The sequence below is a fragment of the Halichoeres trimaculatus genome, unplaced genomic scaffold (assembly GCF_033239565.1).
Source record: "Halichoeres trimaculatus isolate MK-OKI-2021-1 unplaced genomic scaffold, fHalTri1.1 fHalTri1_scaffold_18, whole genome shotgun sequence".
NCBI lineage: Eukaryota > Metazoa > Chordata > Actinopteri > Labriformes > Labridae > Halichoeres > Halichoeres trimaculatus.
In genome coordinates this window covers 6,777,550-6,797,400 of record NW_027437196.1, presented here as the reverse complement: position 1 = coordinate 6,797,400, position 19,851 = coordinate 6,777,550, and the positions used below count along the sequence as shown (strand labels likewise).

Below are 19,851 nucleotides of genomic sequence, written 5' to 3'. Positions count from 1 at the left end.
ATTTGAGGCTGTGATTGGCTCCAGGACTTCATTTTTCCTCGTTTTCAGTGGCGTATTTTCCTTACTGAGGATTTCTTTGAAGACTGAATCCAGGAAAACATTTCCTTTCATTCATTTTTCCTGATTTTTTTTTTACATTTTACCCTTTTTTATCCACCTATCTGTCCGAGCAAACCTCTATCCACCCCCACACACACCCTTTGACACCTCCGTCTTGTTACGTTTAGATATTTACCTCTCCTTTTTGGCCTTTAATCCTCCCATTTCCCTCTCCTAACCTCCATTTATATTATTATATAGCACCTTTCAGTCTCCACCTCTCCCCTCCATCTGTTCCCCTCCCTCCCTCCCTTCGTCCTCCATCATGGCTCCAGCGTGCCGGTTCCCCTGGTGCTGTTCCCTTCTGGTCCTGCTGCTCCTCCCCGCCATTCAGAGCTCGTTTCCCCGCAGCAAAGAGGACTGCGGTCCGGGAAAGGCCACCGACTGCCCAGGTGAGACTCCTAAACGTCCTGTTTACACCTGAGCTCCTACTTCCGGTCTGTCAGGCCGAAGGTGTAGGTGGGCCTATCTGATGCTCTCGACGTGGAGGTCAGAGGTCGTCTTTATTAATCTCAACCTTCCTGTCACGTGGTTCAGATGTTGTTGATGTGTCTGGTGATGTATGGTGTTTCTGTTGTCATGGTGAGGACTGAAGGTGTGTGTGTGTGTGTGTGTGTGTGTGTGTGTGTGTGTGTGTGTGTGTGTGTGTGTGTGTGTGTGTGTGTGTGTGCGTGTGTGTGTACTGTTTTCTATCAGAGCCGTCAATAACACACCTGCAAAGCAGCCATGTTGCTTGATGAATTGTGTGTGTGTTTGTCAGGTGGTTCAAGGCCTTCATGTTAGATCCTCATATGTGTGTGTGTGTGTGTGTGTGTGTGTGTGTATGTATGTGTGTGTTTGACCACTCCTCACTTTAACTGGGCTCTATTTTGGCTCTTAATGACAGGGTGGAGAAACAGGGCGAGGTTAAATGAGTAGGTACCGTGTGTGTGTGTGTGGTTCAGCCTATATGTACAAGCACTCATAGAAACCATCCTTACTGGTTAACTTTGAAGACCCGCTTTGCTCAAGCTTTAGACTGAACAACAAAAAAAGATCATGCAAAATGTTGCCTGGACGCTGTAGCAGTTAAAAGTGTTCACTTAGATCTTAAAGGGGACATATCATGCTGATCCCTGATTTAATACTTACATAAAATATAATAAATTTGAAAACAAGACCTTACACCCCCTGAATTTTCAAAAAATTAGATATTGTATTTTTTCTGATATCCTAGAACGAGATTTGATGCCTCTGAAAATTGGTCATTTTCAGTTGGCCGCGAGATTTCAAACGTCGTGACAACACGAGGATCCCTTCTTTTTATTGGAGTAATCTGATAAAGCAGCTCCTCCTCTGTGATGTCAGTTAGTCACACAACTGCCACCGAGGGATACACCCACCAAGAGCAGAGTATAAACGTATAAACTATACATGTTACAGTACCGGTTTGACTCACCACACTGAAGCGTCCTGAGATGATCTGTGTCCAGGTGGATTTTCTTCCTCCTGAGCTGCAGAACCGTCCGGGTCTGAATCGGGGTCCAATACAAAAGGACGCATCCTACACTCTGCCATTTTATTAGTGCTATCAATGCCTTACGGTGAAGTTTTGGCAAACAGCAAACTCGCTCGGTCTGCTCCATTCAATGTGGTGATTTTGTAAATACTGCCATGCTGCAAAAACCGCCCCCTAGCTCTACCCCCTCCGCCCCTCTGATAGAACTGACCAATCAGAGCACAAAGGGCTGTGACGTTGCGAGGTTACTGGAGGTCATTCTCCAAACGGAGCATTTCAACAAGATCTTCAGAATGGCCTAAAATGAGGATATTGAGAACGCTATTGTGGGGCAATGAAGGAACTAAATGACTTGTACTGAGGGCAGAAATGCTTTACAGGCATCCTAGTCTGGCATAGTGAAAAGGAGAAACAAGCATGATATGTCCCCTTTAAAAAGGTGAAATCAGGTCTGAACATCAAGATTTTCTTACAGGAGTAGCATCCAGTCAAGGGTTTGTGGTGAGTCTCAGTTTCACTGTAAACACTAAGTTACACAGAGGCTTCACTTTATAGAGGTTTGGAGCAAAAAGTAAGTAAAAAGTCGTGTTTTGTTTGGTCTTTTTTCAAGAGGGGAAAAAAAAATACTTAAATATTTGTTAAACTGAGGTCTCCAAGAGAATGAGGAGGATTCTAGAATTTAAACATCAAATACAGAATTCTGCCTTTGATCTCTGAGTTCTAGAATGCTGCTGTTTGTTTCAACTGACACCTGATTGGTTGATGCCACTGAGACAACAGACAGAAACAAGAATGCCTCTCAGATTTCAACTGTTTTCTTCCTGGTGATCAATTAATTATTTCTTTAAAATAAAATAAAATAAAAATGTATGAGTGAAGTAAAGAGGAACACCAAGCTGTGAGGAAGTTTGTGCCGCCTGTCATGAGCAGTCCTCTTCCCTCTCTGCTCTCTGTGGGATCATTCCTCTGATCTAAATGTAGACACATGGAACTAAAATACCTCCAGCAAACGCTCATCTGCCTTCAAAGCATGGCTTTAAGTTCCTTAATGATCTAAAGGATAAAATCTTTGTAATTTCTATTTTCAGAAGATCTGAACTCTTTCCAAACATGTCTGCCCACTTCAGCTCAGCCACAGATGCTCTGTGAGGACACACCACTCTGTCACTGTTTCTATTCAGCCATATGCAATTTACGACCTCTGGACTCCTTCTGTTGCCTTAAATAGGAAAATGTGTAAATGAGGAGTAAACATGGAGTGTGTGGGTTTTTAGAGTAAGGGCTTAATGGACTTGGAGCCTTTTAGACAGTTTGTGGGTTGAGGAAATGGTCGAAGGAAGGGGTTTGGTTTTTTGATTTACAGTGCTTAACAAATGTATTCCTCCACTACCCAGTGTAAGAATATAAACGGCGATAAAAATGAAAAATGTTGTCTCCTAAATATCTGTCATATTTTTCCAAAGGATTAACTTGGTCCCTAAATATCTTTTATCTTTGCATGAGCTCAACATCTGCCATCTTTAATACACTAACCCCTTTTTTTAACTGGTAGTTTCCTCTGCCAACGAGTTTATGTTTTCGGGAGAGTTTGTCTGTCAGTTTGTGACTCAAAAAGTAACACACAGATCTCGATGAAATTTTCAGGAAATGTTCAAAATGGGATAAGGAAGAAGTGAATAAATTTTGGAGGTGATCCAGATCACTGTCTGGATCCAGGATTTTTTTTAAAGGATTCTTTATCATTGTGAGATAGGGCCGTTTTCATTATATGTATATAACTCCACCATAAATGGTCGGATTGCTTTGAAGAAGAATACAAGACAAAGTCACCATAATTTCTGACAGATTGTAAAAGTACGATCCAGATCCTGGCAATATTCTGGATACTAAGATCTGGAATATGAAATATGTACTGGGCCGTCATAATTTTCAACACTGTCAGGAAACAAATTTTCGCAACCAAAATCAAATTGGAGCAGACAGACTGCTGAAAGGGAGTACAACATTAAAGTAGGACTAAAGTGTGAGTGCTTTTATAGTTCAGTCTGTTTTCATCGCTAATGACTGAATGTGCATGTGTACAAAGACCTGAAAGCAGAAGTCACAGTGATGCTAACCAAAGTAGCTTTTTCAAAGTGTCCTCAGACCTTTCCCTTTGTATCGTAGCCACAGTGTCTCTGGATGTAGGCTGGGAGGAGGAAAGCAAAGAGAGGAGATAATGAAGTCAGCAGAGCGTAAAAGACCAGGAGACATGGAGTGACAGAGAGAGCAGCCTTCACTTCAGTGAGCTTTAGCTCTTCCTGATCTCAGATCAGCTTCTGTACAGAATACTCTGATAATTCTGCCTCACTGGTTAAAGAGAAGCTGCAGTCCCTGAGTGTCCACTAGAGGCTATCTCCAGCAGTGAGCCAGTGTCCATAGAGTCCCAGCAGAAAACCAAGTGGTTCAAACCACTGAGACTACGTCTGTTTTTATATAGTCAGGTGAAATCCAATAATCATTATCTCCTGACTTACATTCATTAACTCTAGTCCTGTTCCCTCTTCGGACCTGACTCTGACATGTCGTTCTACTGTCACATCACAGGTCACTGACTCAGCACAGTTTTAACAGTGGCCTGATCAGCTCCTGGAATCCAGTTCACAGCACAGTGACACACTTTCCCACACTGAGAGCCAGACGGCTTCCTCTGAGTTTGTGTGATCAGCAGCTCACTTTGATCTGTTTTTGGTCTAATTTGTTTCGTCATAGCCGGCCAAGTTGTTGCTCAGAAAGAAACGGACACGTCATGATTAGGCTTGAACAGTCCGTGTTTCTGGAGCAAGAATATTTTGTTGCCGGAACCAGGGACAAACATAGAGTCAGCTACTTAAAATGTTACTTATCAGAAAAAAAATCTGTTCTGAAGGCTCCATTTTGTTCTTTATCTTTTAAAACTTTTACAGGCACATTAGCGATGACGCTACATGAATGAGAAAATCTTAGTTTTATACCACTAGACTCATGAATTGATAAAATATGACAGGGAAGAGGGATTATGATCATTTTATAACCACAAAGTTGCTTAAAATGAAATAGAAGTTTGTAATATTCAAGTTAAAGACTTAAAAACATTTTTGGTATAGAGTAAGATATCGTCTGCATACAGTATGAGTGAGATGATTGCTTGTTTTGCGCATTGCTAGGTTATATATTTCTGGAAAGTAGGGATGGGTACTTTTCACATTTGAAATGATACAGTACATATTCCCAGTACCTGGCAATCGGTACTCAATGGTACCAATTTTTGGTACTTTTGTGTGTTTATGTGGTAAAAAATACCATTTTGTTTAACAATTAAATGTAAATTCTTTTAATTTAACATATTTATTCTTCAACATATAACCATGTAATGCTGTGTTCATGTCCAGGATGGAAAATCACCTTCTCTTCCACTCTCTCACAGTCACAAGGATGCATTTAGGTACCTTTTCATTTTACATGAATCGGTACCCGGTATCTATAAAAGTACCAATTCAGTACCCATCCCTACTGGAAAGTGGGGAGAAGGGCTCATGAATCTGCTTTTTATGTATTCCTATGAGTTTCATCATTGTCAACTTTGGCCTGTTACTAAAATCTCAGATTTTGTCAGAACATCAAATTCAAGATTTAACTCTGAAATAATAAAAAATGTAGACTGAAATTAACTGAAATGGTCCATCCAATAGATGTAACCCCAAACTCTTAAAAAGGGTGATCTCTGTTGCTCCTGTTAAAGGAACACCGACTTTAGACTTCCAACAGATCCCTGTCCAGTCCATCTCCACTCCACTGTCTCAATTATATCGGTTTGTTGTTGTAGTTAAGGGAAATACGATATGCTGTCATCACTGAACAGTGTTTTAATCTAAAAACCAACCAGATATCTGAGTGTAATTCTGCTGTCTGACTTTCTATCCTCCTTTCAATCCACGGTCTAGTGATTCACGCAATGTGCTACGGCAAAATTGAAGTTAGTTAAAACACATAATGACTAGACCTCCAGCTTATTAGATCTGCTGCCATGGCAGGGAGGAAACAGACCGGACACAGATCTGGTGGAAGTTTGTCATGAAGAAGTCCTTTAAGTAAAACTACTGAAAGAAGCAGCTCCTCTGTCCTGAAGTCGGGAAAAACTGCTTGTTTTGACAGTTATTTTCTTGATATAAACCGAGTTGACTTTGCAGTTATGTGGTAGACTGAATTTGTGGGTTTGTTTCCTTCCTTTAGATTTCAGTATTTACATGTTGGCCAATCAGCAGCATAGTTAGTTTGGACACAGGGATGTAGCATGTAGCAATTTTGGTATTGATCCTTTAGTCAACAACCTGAGCCTCTCAGTTTAACACCTATCCGGGGTTCCTGCCTTCAGGGCCCGACTCAGCCTCGCTGTGCTTCTGTTCTCCAGATGTGTCAGTCATCTCCACAGCACGCTATCATCAGCACAAAGCTTGAGCTCCCTGTTGTCTTGTCTTCAAGGCTTTCCTCTCTTTAGCTCCCCACAGAGCCTCTGTGTCGGGGTCTCTGCAGACCTGTGTGTCGCTGTAAACAAGCTGCGGCTGCTGATGCAACAAACACCTGTCAGATGAGGAGTTAGTTACTGCAGCAACAGAGGGGGTTGATGTTTTTCAGAGGAAAAGAGATGAAGAGCTGCAGACGGGATGAGAGCTGACAGGTTTTATCTTCACTGACCCACTTTTGCTTTTTTTTGTCGAAGTTAACCCTGAAAATCCTGAAGCAGTTTAAGGGACAAAAAGTTTGACATCTTGAGCAGTTATGAGAAAAATTCGACAGAGTTGACAGAGAGGATCCTGGGAACACAGTGGTTCTGTTTCACCGTCCGCCCCCACAGTAGCCTCTGTGTGTCAGCCGCTCGTTCAGGCTGCCTCAGCACACCGAGGTATTTACTAATTACAGGGGAGGCGGGGGTCACGACCGCTGTAATTACCTGCTCTAATAGGCCAGCCTGCAGTGCTGCCGACCAATCAGCTGCCATCAGGAAATTACAGCCCTGGATAATAGACAGTGTGTGTGAGTTGTTTCAGTGTTTCCCGCGGTGTTTGTGTGTTTCACAGGGTTTGAGTGGTGTCTTAATTTACTGACACGTTACAGCCGTGCTGGTTTCATGCTCCTCAGAGGATGAATCCAATGTAGTATAAGATATGATGCTACCCCTGTAAGAAATCAAAGCTTTGCTGTGCCATGGAGGCCTCTCAAAAACATCCAGAAGTTGCATCAGAGATTTCACAACCAAACTCCATCAAAAAACATTTTTTTCAGACTCATTGTTTTCTCAAACTGCAGTCAGACCAGACAAATCCTGAAATCACTGATCTGATCTGATATTGTTATTGTTTATGATGGTGCTTGTTTTTTGTCATTAAATCAGAAAATATGGGTTAACTTTGGCTCCATAGTGCTGCACTGGAAAAAAAATGAATCTTATAAAGTATTTTGTCTTATTTTCAGTAGAAAATGTCTTTTTAGACTTAACATGAGCCACATTCGCCTGACCAGTCCAGAAAAATGGCTTATTTCAAGTTATTTCAAGACAAAAATGAGGTCTAAATTGCGTGTAACAAATTCAAAAAATCCACAAATGGAACAAGAGAAACGTTTATTGTATCAAGACATTATTCTAGTTTTAAACTAATTTTTCTTGTCCTATTGGCAGATTTTTTTTTACTTGTTCTGAGCAATTTAGACCTCATTTTTGTCCTAAAATAACTTGAAACAAGACACTTTTCTGGACTGACCAGGTAAATGTGGCTCATATCAAGTATAACAAGACAATTTGTATAGAGATAGACCGATATGGATTTTTTGGGGCCGATATGGATACTGATTATTAGTAGGCAAGGAGGCTGATATTTGAAGCCGATATTAATTTGCAGTCAAAGTGAAAACATTGGCGTAAAATTTCAAAACAATACAAACTCCAAAACTTAACTGCAATCAAATGCCTTCAAGCATATGTTTATTAAACAGCTCCCAGGTTTAGCAGCATGTTTTATAAAGTTAAGTTAAATCTTAAATGAAAATAAATAGCTTAAGTTTTCTACGGAAAATAAAGTTTTCCAAAATTTCTATGCAACTGCAATAAAACTGGACAGAATTGAGTTTGTGCTGCCTTTTACAGGCATGTAATGCAGCTGAATTAATTTTCTGTTTGATTTTAAATGTTTTTAACATCTAGGGCTTCCATGGTGGAGACAGGGAGAAATTCTATGTAGAGAAGCATCAACAAGCAGCTCCTGAATGTCTGCAGTTTAAAACATTTCTTATAATCTTATCATTTTTTCAAGAGGCAGAAAAACATATTCCTGTGGGTATTGATAAGAGGACTGGTTCTTGTGTCTGTGGAAGTTAAAATAAGCTCATAGACAGTAAGATAGTCTCAATGCTAATTGCGTTAGACCGTCAATTAGCATTATCGGCCTTCGGATTAAAAAAAGGCCCCAAAATGCCAAATATTGGCCCCGATAATCAGCCCGGCCGATAATAGGTCTATCCCTACATTTTTACTGAAATTAACACAAAAACACTTAATGACATTCTGTTTTTTGCAGTGTGCAGTAAGCTTGGCTTTCATTTTAGTTACAGTGAAGCTGAGACCCTGCTGACACGGCTCCACAGCTCAACGATGGAGATTTTGTTGCCTGGCTTTTTTTTCAGGGGCAAACAGTTTGAGATTTTTGACTGGCGTGAACAGACTTGAATGATATTTCAGTGAAGTTGTACAATCAAATTTTGGGGCATTGGTGATCGGCCCATCCTTACATATGAAACTGATCTTATATACCTCCGGGAAGGTCTGTCAGCCAGCTATTGTTGCTTTTTGCTCTGAGACCTAAAACTCAGGACACTTTAGTGGTTGTTTGAGTTAAAGCACAAAGTTTTTATTGTTACACTGGTATTGTTCACAATGATTGTCAATAAAAATAAGATTGGAACATTGAAGGTATATACTGTCGGTTATAAAACCAAAAAATAAAAATGGTTAGTGGCCCAAATCGGTATTGGCAGATCAGGTTTTTTAATGATCGGTGATTGGCCAAAATTCTAATCGATGCACCCCTACTTTTGTCTCGTTTTTTCAGATCTGTCAGAGAAGAAGAGCGACCTGCGTGTGTGTGACGCTGGGACATGTCGCTTCGGAGGAACCTGCCGAGAGAATGGAGCTGACATCAAGTGTGTCTGTCAGTTTCATGTGAGTCACACACACACATTCCCACATGTGAACATTATCCAACGTCTCCTCTGCTCTAATCCTGAAAATGATTCTCCTCATGTTTTTATTCATCCTTGTACGTGCTGCTCCTCTGTGGTTTGAACCAGTCACAACATGTATACTCCACCTCCTCATGCAGACACAGTTTCTTATCTATGACTCATCAAAACAAAGATAAGCTGTAAAAATGAGGTCACACACCCTGAAACGTAACCTCTGATTGCTGAGTGACGATGATGTCATCCTGCAGCATCATCCATTAATTTCCTCAATGCGTTTTGCTTTCACAGACATCCTGCATTCCTTCCTTTTGACTTGTTTTATTTGTGTTAAATAAAATAAATCTTAAAACAAACTGTGTGTTTCAGTGTCATAAGAAGTACATCCCTGTGTGTGGGTCCAACGGTGACACGTACCAGAATGAGTGTTTCCTCCGGAGGGCCGCCTGCAAGAAGCAGAGAAACATCAGCATCATGTCTGAGGGGGCCTGCTATCATGGTAGTTACACACTAACATACACATTTTTAGTGTTTTCAGAGAATCTAGTTTGTTGAATATGAAAATAAGAAATTATTATAGAAAAAAAAATTTTAATGTCAACCTCTCTCTTTGTGTCTTTATCAGATGGAGGCTCAGGATCCGGTGATGGAGGTAAACAGCGTCACACTTTTACTCCTGTGTTGAGTTTTATTTTATCTTCAGCTTCAGATTATGATGGGGTTATATGAAACTACAAATTTTAGAATTTCATTTTAAATTTAGAAAAATAAACCAGAGCCACACAGCTAGTTAAATAAAATTCAGAAACAGAAACCAAAAGCTGCAGAAAAATCAGATATGTCTGGACTCAACATATGGTGTTAATAGCTGCAGATAAACTGATGTTATTTTACATTTCAGCCTCAAAAAGTATAATTTCTTGACATTTTATTTCAGCTATGTTTAAAACTAACCCTTTTTTACAATCCCAGTGTGTAAAAAACAACGTGTTTTTCCATTCTTGATAAATTGACTTTTTTTTTTTTTTATTTCTGCATTATTTCCATTTTTGAAAGCACATAAGTCTCTTCCTCCTATATTTTGTTTTAATATTTTTTAAAAACCCATCTTGGCTTTTATTTGTCACATTTACTGCGTATTTAGAAACTTCTGGAAAAAAATAACGGTTGGAAAACCGTTGGCTTTCCTGCGCATGGCAATTGTGCGTTGGCTATTTCGCGCATGCGCACAGATGGCGGCTGGCTCCCGGTTTGTTTACCTTCGCCCGATAGTGTCGGGTTGAAATACATGTTATGAGCAAAACCTCGCTGTTTTTCGTCGTTATATTTTGGCGTGAGGAAGAGAGAAATTCCCGTGGACCGTAGTTTTTGTAATTCGCTTCTCCGTACACAGATTTAAGGACGGTTAATGTTAACGCTCAACACGCATGCGCATAACTTTGTGCTCAGTCTGTGGGCTCTGAAGGTTGACGCTAGCTAACGGTCTGGCGTGCTTACACGAGCGTTTCTAACGGTTTCTGTGTTGCTGTGTGAACTAAGACATATTCAAAATCACAACATGGGTGGATTTTTCTTTAAAATAGAGCAAGAAAGAAGATATATTGCCAAAATTTCTAATTAGTTTAAACTGCAATCATCATTTTCTTACTTAATCTTGTGGGAACACAACGCCTCCAGTCACTCAAAACAGAGGTGTAAGGATGTTTTTTCTTTGTTCACAGATGATGAAGGCTCTGGTCGAGGGAAAAAGGCCTCAAAATGCGGAAACTGCAAGTTTGGAGCCGAATGTGATGAAGACTCTGAGGATATGCTGTAAGAACACATACACAAAACACCTCCTCTTTCAAAATAAAAGTCCTACACTGACACAATGAAACTGATGCAACAACAAAGAGCCACACAAGTTTCACAGTCTTATTATGTGTGTCTGGGTGTGTTTGTCTCCAGCTGCATGTGTAACATTGTGTGTAATGGCCACAACGAAAACCCAGTGTGTGGGATCGATGGCGTCACCTACGACACGCCGTGCCACGTCCGCGAGGCGTCCTGTCTTAAGCAGCTGAAGATTGATATCAAACACGTGGGCCGCTGCCAAGGTAAGGAGGGAATACACACACAGACACACACTCTGCTGCAGGGGCCTGATATCATGTGACCCTGGAGAGGAAGAGGAAGGAGCAAACAAAGATGGGAGAGTAGAAGATGTACAAGAGCAGGAAGAATAGTGAACATATTAAAGCAGTGAAGAAAAGAATACAACAGACATGACGTGACGAGGAGGAAAGGATGGAGGACAAAGGAAGGTAGAGGACAAGACGATGGGGAATAGAAGATGAGGAGGAACCAGAGGCACAATGAGGCATCTGTGGGAGAAGAAATAAGAAGGGTTGGAATGAGGGGTGATACGTTTGCTAAGAAAATGGTAAGAAATAGAAAGAAAAGAAGGATGGTGTTGAAAAGAAGAACATGGTTTTCAGAGTAATGATAAATAAGAGGAATGAAAAACAGAGAAGAAGTTGGAGGAAACAGAGGGATAAGGGGAAAGAGAAGGAGGAAAGGGAGTTGTAGGAAGAAAGATGGTAAGGGACAACAGAAGAAGAAATCCAGGGGAAGAATGTGAAAAAATGTAAAAAAAAAAAAAAAAAAGAAAGGGATGGAAGAAACAAGAGATAAGGGAAGGAAAGGAGGAAAATGAAGAAAGCAAGAGACTCCAGAAGAAGAGATCCAGGTGAGAAAAGAAGAATAGATGGAATGATGGATGGAGTGTAAAACAGGAGAAGAAGGAAGGAAAACAGAATAGAAAAAAGAAAAAGTAAGGTGGAAATGGAGTAGAAAGAGGTTGGATAAAGAGGAAGAGAAGGAGATGAAGGATGTGAGGAGGGACCATAAAAAGAGAAGAGCACATAGGTGAACGAAGATCAAAAAGACTGCTGTGCTGTTTTTTTGCTCATCCATATTGAATGATGACCTGACCCCAATTCTGACACACACACACACACACACGCACACGGAGGATTAACTCGGCCGACTGAACAACCAGCTGGTCACATTTTAACACGACGACCTTCTGTCATCCATGTTTCATCCCTTTTGTTCTCTCATTTTGCTTCCTTTCTTCTTCGTTGGTGTTTCATTCTGGGCGTTTAAAATCCTTCACAGCTTCTTCTTCTGTACTGCTAAATAAAAGAAGATTTTACATCTTATACTACAGCAGGGTAGATTACTAAGATATGCTCATTTACTGTAGATGAATTCACAACAAATATTGAGCAGTGTTTCAGTTTTAAGAGCGACCCTGTTAACTGGAGACTTTGTTTGGTTTATCTTAAAATACTGATCTGAAGAGGAGATCTGAATCAAAACTAAACCAGGATACATTCCCAGAGACTTCTTCAATGTTTTAACAGCTTTAGTAAACTCAACGTTCAGCTGAAGGTCTCCAGTTTACAGGGTCACTCTTTAAACTGGAACACTGAGAGCTGACAGAGACATGGTCACGCTATCAGGCTAAAAGAAGACCATTGTTTAGGAGTTATTAAACCAAGTCAAAAGCTGCGTTTCCATTACACCGAGAATTGTGCAAAACGTAAATATCCCAATAAAGAAATGATTGTGGAAACACCATGTTTTAACAGCTCTGCTGTAAGTTCTGTGTTTAGTGCGGATGTTGGTGTTTTTCACCGACATTTGTGGAGGCATCAGGACGGCTGAGAGCTGGTCAGAGAGCAGTAGGAGGGAGGGGAGAAGGGCTGTTTGTCTGAGTGAGAGTACGCGAGCTGGAGATGACGATTTTCATTCAGTGTCTGTTCCTGCCTGTTTTGAGTTTGCGTGATCACGGCCGACAGTTTAACCAGAGAATAGAAACACTAATGCAGGGGTGGCCAACCTGCAGCTCCCTCTGGCTTGTGGCTCTTTGATCCATTCGTATAAATATATACATAAAATATTGTTATGAATAGTGGTGTGACAATCGATCTAAAATATTGATATATTGATGCCAACGTTGGGATCAGTATTGGCCAATACCTGGGGAGATTAAATTAATACTTAAGTTTCAGTTTCTCTTCTCTACATGTGCTCCTCTCAATCATTCATAGATAGATAGATAGATAGATAGATAGATAGATAGATAGATAGATAGATAGATAGATAGATAGATAGATAGATAGATAGATAGATAGATAGAAAGATTGAACTTTGTCTCTTCTACGGTAAAAACAGAAATTTGACCTTGGTAGGCTCCAAGTGCAAATTTGCACACGCTTACACACCCACTCAATCTTGCTTTGAAAATTGGAACTGTATTGTTTTTCATTTTATGTCATTTTGTTAATGTGTGAGAAAAAGGGGGGTTGTAAGACCATGGGTATGATGTGGCTCTTTGTAATTCCACTGTAGTTTTTGTGGCTCTTGGTCTCTGACTGGTTGGCCACTCCTGCACTAATGTCCATTGAACGACATTATCATGAGGGCAGCGTCTGGACGGACGTTACATTTTATTTTACTCAAGCTGTGCGCAATTCTAGTCGTAATGGACACACCGGCAAAGCGCAATTGTTCTTTATTGAAACTTCAGAAATATTGATTTTATTTGCAAAAAAGTGTAAACGCAGCTAGTCAAAAAGGTTCCTGGATCTTGGGAAGGAAAAGTACCACATTCTGAGCTAGAACTTTTGACCTTGATTCTTGCTGTCTTTACGCACTGACTTCCCCTCCTTTAATTTTTGAATATTTTAGATAAATCTGAAAAACAAAACACATAAAATCAGCTCCAGAATTTCAGATTTTCACGAGTCTCTGTAAACGTTTCCTCTTTGTGTGTTAAAGAGTGGAGAGAGGAACAAATTATCCTGTCGTTTTAAGTAGGACATTTCTGCTGATGAAGCGTCACCCTGAAGCAATAAGATACTGTGTGTGTGTGTGTGTGTGTGTGTGTGTGTGTGTGTGTGTGTGTGTGTGTGTGTGTGTGTGTGTGTGTGTGTGTGGGTGTGTGTGTGGGTGTGTATGTGTGTGACCTGTTTAAACACTCTCTCTTCACCACTTAATCACATCACATTAACTCTGAGCCTGCTTCACTCTCTGGAAGCTGCACACAGTCCGTGGATGGAGTGCACAGTTTGTCCTGAGGGGGGCGCCAGAGGAACATCTTCATACACCAGAAATCCATCACAAAAATAAGAAACAACAGTTTAATTTTCTAAACTTCTCCAGGCTCTAATCCTTGAAAAGGTTGGACTTCAAGCCTGTTTAATCGTCTGATTTATCTACATCAACCTAATTTATCTCTGAATTAATGAACCACATTTTTTTCTTTTTTTTTGTTTTTGTTTTTTTGAAAGAGTGGAGACATTTTGGATATTAAAGCAAAAAAAAGGCAGAAAAAAATAAGTAAAATATCTTAGCTTGTCATTTTGCAGTGTGTCAATCCATTTTTAAAACTTTTGCCCCTTAAAGAACTCATTAAAATTAGATTTTCTCTAAACGATTAAGACAAAAAATAAAAATCAAAGCAAAAATGAGTCTCACTTTGCATTATTTTCTCCTGTGTTTTTCAGATAAGGGCAGGAAGGACGACGGCATGAAGAGTAAACCAGACATCTACGGTAAGACCTCCTCTGTAATGTTAATATTCCTCAGACAGGAAGTCTGTCCAACAGCCAATCAGAAACAAAATTTCTTCTTCTTTGTTTTCCAGCTGTGTCTAAGCCTGGTGACGGGGACGGGTTCGGCGATGTTCCCACGCCCTGTCACGAAGACTACGCCCAGTTCTGTGAGCACGGCCAGTGTGAGATGAGACACAACCTCCCCACGTGCAGGTAACACTTCTTCTTCTTCTGTGGTGTGAGCCAATCAGAGCCCTCAACGGGTTTATGGTTCAGTCCTGCACCTGTTACATTAAAATGTTGCAAAAAATAACTATATAACCATCACTAATTATTTAATCCTATATTCTTTTACAATTTGGGTGATGACTCCACCAGGGGACGCCAATAGTCAGTGTTAAAAATGGCGATGTGAGCAAATATTGGTTCCACAGCCACTAAAAAAAAGAGACAAAATTGGGAGCATGAATGTTTTTAGTTTTCTAGCCAAAATGTGTAAGATAAAAAATCTTCTGATTAATTATTCTTTGTAGTCTTATACGGATCCGACTCGTATCCCTAAGTTTTCTTGTGGTAGGAAACTTGCAAAAATCATTTGGTATGAACACTGTCCTTTTGTTAGGGCAGAATTTAGCATTTTCGTCTCTGCCATCTTGTTTTTTTTTTTAGCCAAACGTTTGCTTAGGCATAAAAGAGAGGATTTGTATAAAGCTGTCTTTATACTGAATGAAAACTGTGAATCCTGGTAGTCAAATGCATAGATTTCAATATTGTCGCCCCCTGCTGGACATTAGAAAGAATGCAGTTTGAAACATGTGATAATATTTTTGTGTATCTGTGTGTGTGTCAGGTGTGAGGCAGCGTACGGTGGCCCTCAGTGCGATCAGCTCCTGGACTTCAACATCCTCTACGTGGTGCCTAGTGGTCAGAAGCTGCATTACGTCCTCATCGCCGCCATCATCGGAGCCGTCCAGATCGCCGTTATCGTAGCTGTCGTCATGTGCTTCACCAGGTACCCTCCTCACTCTTTCATGCCCCCCAAAATGACTTACAGTAGAGCTGTATATAACATGTAATTCCTGTTCTGTCCTGCAGGAGGTGCAACAAGACGAAGCGTGGGCGGAGACAGAAGCAGCATCTCGGCCACTTCCCGTCAGGAACGTCCTCCAGGATGATGTAGCTGTTTTTTTTTCTCCTCTATCTCACGTTTTTATGAAAAACAAGAAGTCTAACGTTTTCACACAGACTGACACATTTTTGATATCTCGACTTTTTGGTGCCTCTGTTTTTCCCTTTTTTTAAAATGTTTCTTGAATTTCGTACGGGGCCTTATTTTAAAGATTTTCCTTCATCTTTGATTTCTGTTTCTTCCTCCTGTGGGACAGTTTTCCGTCCTCGCCGTTCGCAGATGGTTTTCTGTTTTCTATCAGACGGAGCGAAGGCGTTGAGTTTGATTTGTCGCGGCGCTGGCGGACTCTGAAACACTGTGGATCCTCCGACGTGACTTTCTGACATTATTTATGTGATTGTATCCTCACTTTGGACCGTCCACGAGCAAACTGGAAAAACACAGATTGTCTGTTTTTGTTAGGACCCTGTGAGACGCACGTGATGCTCTATCTGTGCCTTTGTTTGGGTTTAGTTTGAGGGAATATTTACACCTATCATAGTCCTTATCAACCTTTTCTTTCCTGACCTGCTGCTGAAATTTGACTCACGCTTTAAAGTAGAAGTAAACACTAACATTGATTATTAAAGGTGATGTGTCATGGCAGAGGTTAGTTTTATCATCAGATTTTCCTTTAAAATGCACCCAAACGACAGATTTAGCACATTTTTCTGCTGATATTTTGCATCTTCTCTTTATCTTTTACATTCGTATGATTAAAGCCTTAATACTCCAGGGGGCGCTTTGTACTAGGACCACAGGATTATCAGGGACCACTGAAGCCCTCTGGGTGTTTCTGCTGGAGTTAGTCTGATTGTTTTCTTTTTTTCTGCCTCTCACAGGGTCAAACACTCCACTTCATGTAACTGAATTTGACGTTTTTATTTGTATTTGTTACGATGAGTCGCACCTGAAAACCAAAATGCTGTTTTTTCTACTGCTTAAAAAAAAAGATATGGTACAAGCTAACATGTACAGGTTGTTGTTATAATTATTTTAATGCTTAATTTTCAGATGACGCCATTCCGGAAATGGATTCCAATGTTTTTTTTGTGTGTGTTTTTGATGAGCCGATGCTAATTTAAACGCTGGAGTTTCGTCTTCTTTTATATAACTTGTAATGATGGTACGAAGTGTCTGTTTGTGTTTGTTGTGGTAGAAGGAGTAGACTCAATAAGCTGCGAGCGTCCCTGAAGCCTGGCTGCTCTGAGGTCAGACTGAAGCTGTCGCTCTGGGTCAGGTGATGTCTGCGGGGATCCAGCCCGATTTTACTGTAGATGTTGCATAATGCATGAACCAGTGAAGTTGATGTTTAGACTGTGCTGTAGATGAGCTAGAATTAAATTATGATGTTGGAAACTGCTGCGTCGTTTTGTAATTTCATGTGGGTAAATCACAAACACGGTAAACCAGGGGTCTTCAACCTGTGGCTCTGGAGCCTCATACAGCTCTTCAACTCCTTTGCAGTGGCTCTTTGTAGCTTTAAAAATTATTAAAATTATCAAAATAAAGGGCTTTTATATATTTTACTGATTACAACACAGACACTAAGTAACATAATATAAAATTTGGACTAAAAATGCATCACCTCTTGAAACGAATCTTTAATATTTTAGTGATATTTTTGTAGTTTTTATTTATTTATTTATTTATTTATTTTTTCATTTCAATTTTTGACATTTTTGCAAAGTAAGAAAAATAATTCCACATTTTTAAAGATTTTGCAAATTTTTGTTTTTTTTAATATATATCCCTTTTTTTTTTTTTTACAGTTTTTGGAAATTAAGCAAATTTTTGAAATTGCAGTATTTAGGTTTTTTTATTTAAATTTATGACATTTCATCAATTTCTTTGAAATTTTGCACATTTTTAAATGAATATTTTATTTTGCAAATTTTTGATCTTTTTTTTTTCAATTTCCAAATTTTGCAAAATTTATAAAATCTAGGACACTACAATTTTTTTTCTTAAATTTGCAAATTTGTTAAAAAATAAAATTAATAAAATAATTAATAAAAAACTAAGAAATCACATGTACAAATTTATAAACACTAAAACTTCTCTTTTAGATAACTATTCTTTATAACTAGATGATTACTCACTTTTTTTTGTCTTAATGTGAAGATAAAGTAGATTTTGCGGCTCCTGAATGACTTTCATCCAGGTGAGGTGAGGCAAAACGGCTCTTTTGAAAGTAAAGGTTGCAGACCCCTGCTGTAAACCACCAAGATCTTCTTCAGATTATCCCTTTTAGCCTGGTTGCAACAATTATGTGTGTATACCTTTAAGACCAGATGCCTCATATGGATGTTTATCTCAGATGGCTTGGGATGCGTGGTCATTTTAGACTGTGTCATCAGTTTTAACCGTCAAAAACGACTCATAAAAAGAAATAAATAATAACACAAACTTTCCATGTGAGTTTAGAAAAAATCCAGGAGCACATTTTTAAAAGTGTCATGTCCTGAAAATGATGGCACCGTCTGAAACGGACTGCACGTCACGTCTGAGTAAATGTTCAACAGATTCATGAACACTTCTTTAACTGTTGATCATTATCTCAATTATTCATGGTCTTGAATTCATAAATGCCCTGTCCTCTTAATTTTATAGATTTATTTCCTGATTAGTCAAGATATACAACCCTTAAAGGTGTAGTCGGCGATCATCTAATCTGCACTATATGTCAAAATCGCCGTATTTCTCCTCTTACTCCACAAGATATCACTGACAGCATGTTGAAAAAAGTCCGGTTTCAATACACAGCATTGGCTCTGAATTTCAGATTATATTCTGGTTATATAGTGCATTTACACCTTTAAAAGCTCAAAGCCCTTCACAGGTAAAAAGTTTCATCAGCAATTAAAACGTTCAACAATAAAACAACAACAACAAAAACACTCAGCTCAACTCAGTGTTGAAGGCCCTTAAAATAAGATGTGTCTTATTTTAAGATGTATGATTCAAAATGCTGGAGAGAATCAGCGGTCCTGACATGCAGCGGTAAATTGTTCCAGTAAAGATATCCTTCATACATTTAAAAACTTTAATTTTAAGTTTTACACCTACAAAGTAGCTATTTGATGTTCAGGCAGCCAAATCATTTTAATAACCATGCCTTATTAAACAAACTAATAAAGATATTAAAGTTTCATTAACCAGCCATAGTGAATAGACCAGTACTTCTGCACCACACTCGAACTGGACTCAACTGAAAGGGGGACATTCATACTCAACACCCTACTGACCTACAGAGGCAGAAAACTTTTCCGAACTTTTGAATTGAATTATTCCCGAATGATCAGATCAGTATGTTTGTCCAACATTGCCTTAACTCTCCCAAACCTCACACTCAACTCAGGGACATTCATACTCCTCCATACCCAGCTGATCCGTGGAGATAACAGAGAAAGAAACAAAAATTTGAACAGATTTTATTAATATGCCACAGTTATGTTCACACCTGATCCTACTGATGCTGCATCTTTGAAAATAGATGACATGCAGTTCCTTAAACAGCCACTAGAGGCTGCTCAAAGTAGCTTCTGACTGCAAAGTTAATGCACAGGTGTTGACATCACATTCATGTTTTGCTGCTGTCGTCACTGTTACTAAAAGTATGACTACCCCGCCGAACAGCATCCAGCTTCCTTTGGCCCTTCAACCACATCAAACTCTCTCCTCATTCTTTAAACTGCAGGCACCAGACCTTAAACCCCACCCATCCATGGTTAACGAGGAGTGGAAACCAGCCACCAAGCGCTCCTGCTGGCTGTAGAAGCATGTGTGTCTTTTACAGGGGGTGGAGTTAAATATAGTGGTGACGGCAGGATAATTATAGGCAGCAGCTGGTGGAGGGTTTTTGGACTGCGGGGAGTCCCCTTATTCCTCCATCTGATTCCATCCCTCCTTTCTCACCTCGTCTTTCTGTCTCTGTCTCTTTCTTCTCTGTGTTTTGATCACCAGCTGGATGCTGTCCAGGGGTCTGGAGGTTCTCTGAACTTTCAAGGGCACCATGGCTTCTGCTATAGAAAGAAATGTGACATGATGCTGCTTCGAGTGAGAATGAGAAATCAGAGTTAGAGTTTAGTTTTCACCATCATCTGTGAGAAACATGGTCGTAACCAAGGTGGACATTACGCAGTCAATGTAACCACGCCCCTTTTATGCACATCAACAATGAACTCTTAGCCTTAATACAAAACTGATACTCTAATGAAACTATGAAAAAC

General features: G+C 39.8%; 1 protein-coding gene across 1 annotated transcript; it reads left to right on the top strand.

The window, feature by feature from the left end:
* Nucleotides 1-278: 278 nt before the first annotated feature.
* On the top strand, nucleotides 279-16,994 carry LOC141807376 (tomoregulin-1-like). The gene is made up of 10 exons (XM_074693341.1): nucleotides 279-491; nucleotides 8,719-8,828; nucleotides 9,218-9,347; nucleotides 9,474-9,500; nucleotides 10,570-10,660; nucleotides 10,796-10,944; nucleotides 14,404-14,451; nucleotides 14,544-14,664; nucleotides 15,302-15,463; nucleotides 15,547-16,994. Exons 1-10 carry the CDS (start codon nucleotides 365-367, stop codon nucleotides 15,629-15,631), a joined length of 1,050 nt encoding a protein of 349 aa, XP_074549442.1. The 5' UTR covers nucleotides 279-364; the 3' UTR covers nucleotides 15,632-16,994.
* The last annotated feature ends 2,857 nt before the right edge of the window (nucleotides 16,995-19,851 follow it).

Bases quoted from the DNA above. Each gene is read 5' to 3' on its own strand.
- LOC141807376 (XM_074693341.1), top strand. From the start codon at position 365: ATGGCTCCAGCGTGCCGGTTCCCCTGGTGCTGTTCCCTTCTGGTCCTG. The intron at 8,829-9,217 runs GTGAGTCACACA...TGTGTGTTTCAG, and splicing joins AGTGTGTCTGTCAGTTTCAT to TGTCATAAGAAGTACATCCC. The intron at 9,348-9,473 runs GTAGTTACACAC...TGTCTTTATCAG, and splicing joins TGAGGGGGCCTGCTATCATG to ATGGAGGCTCAGGATCCGGT.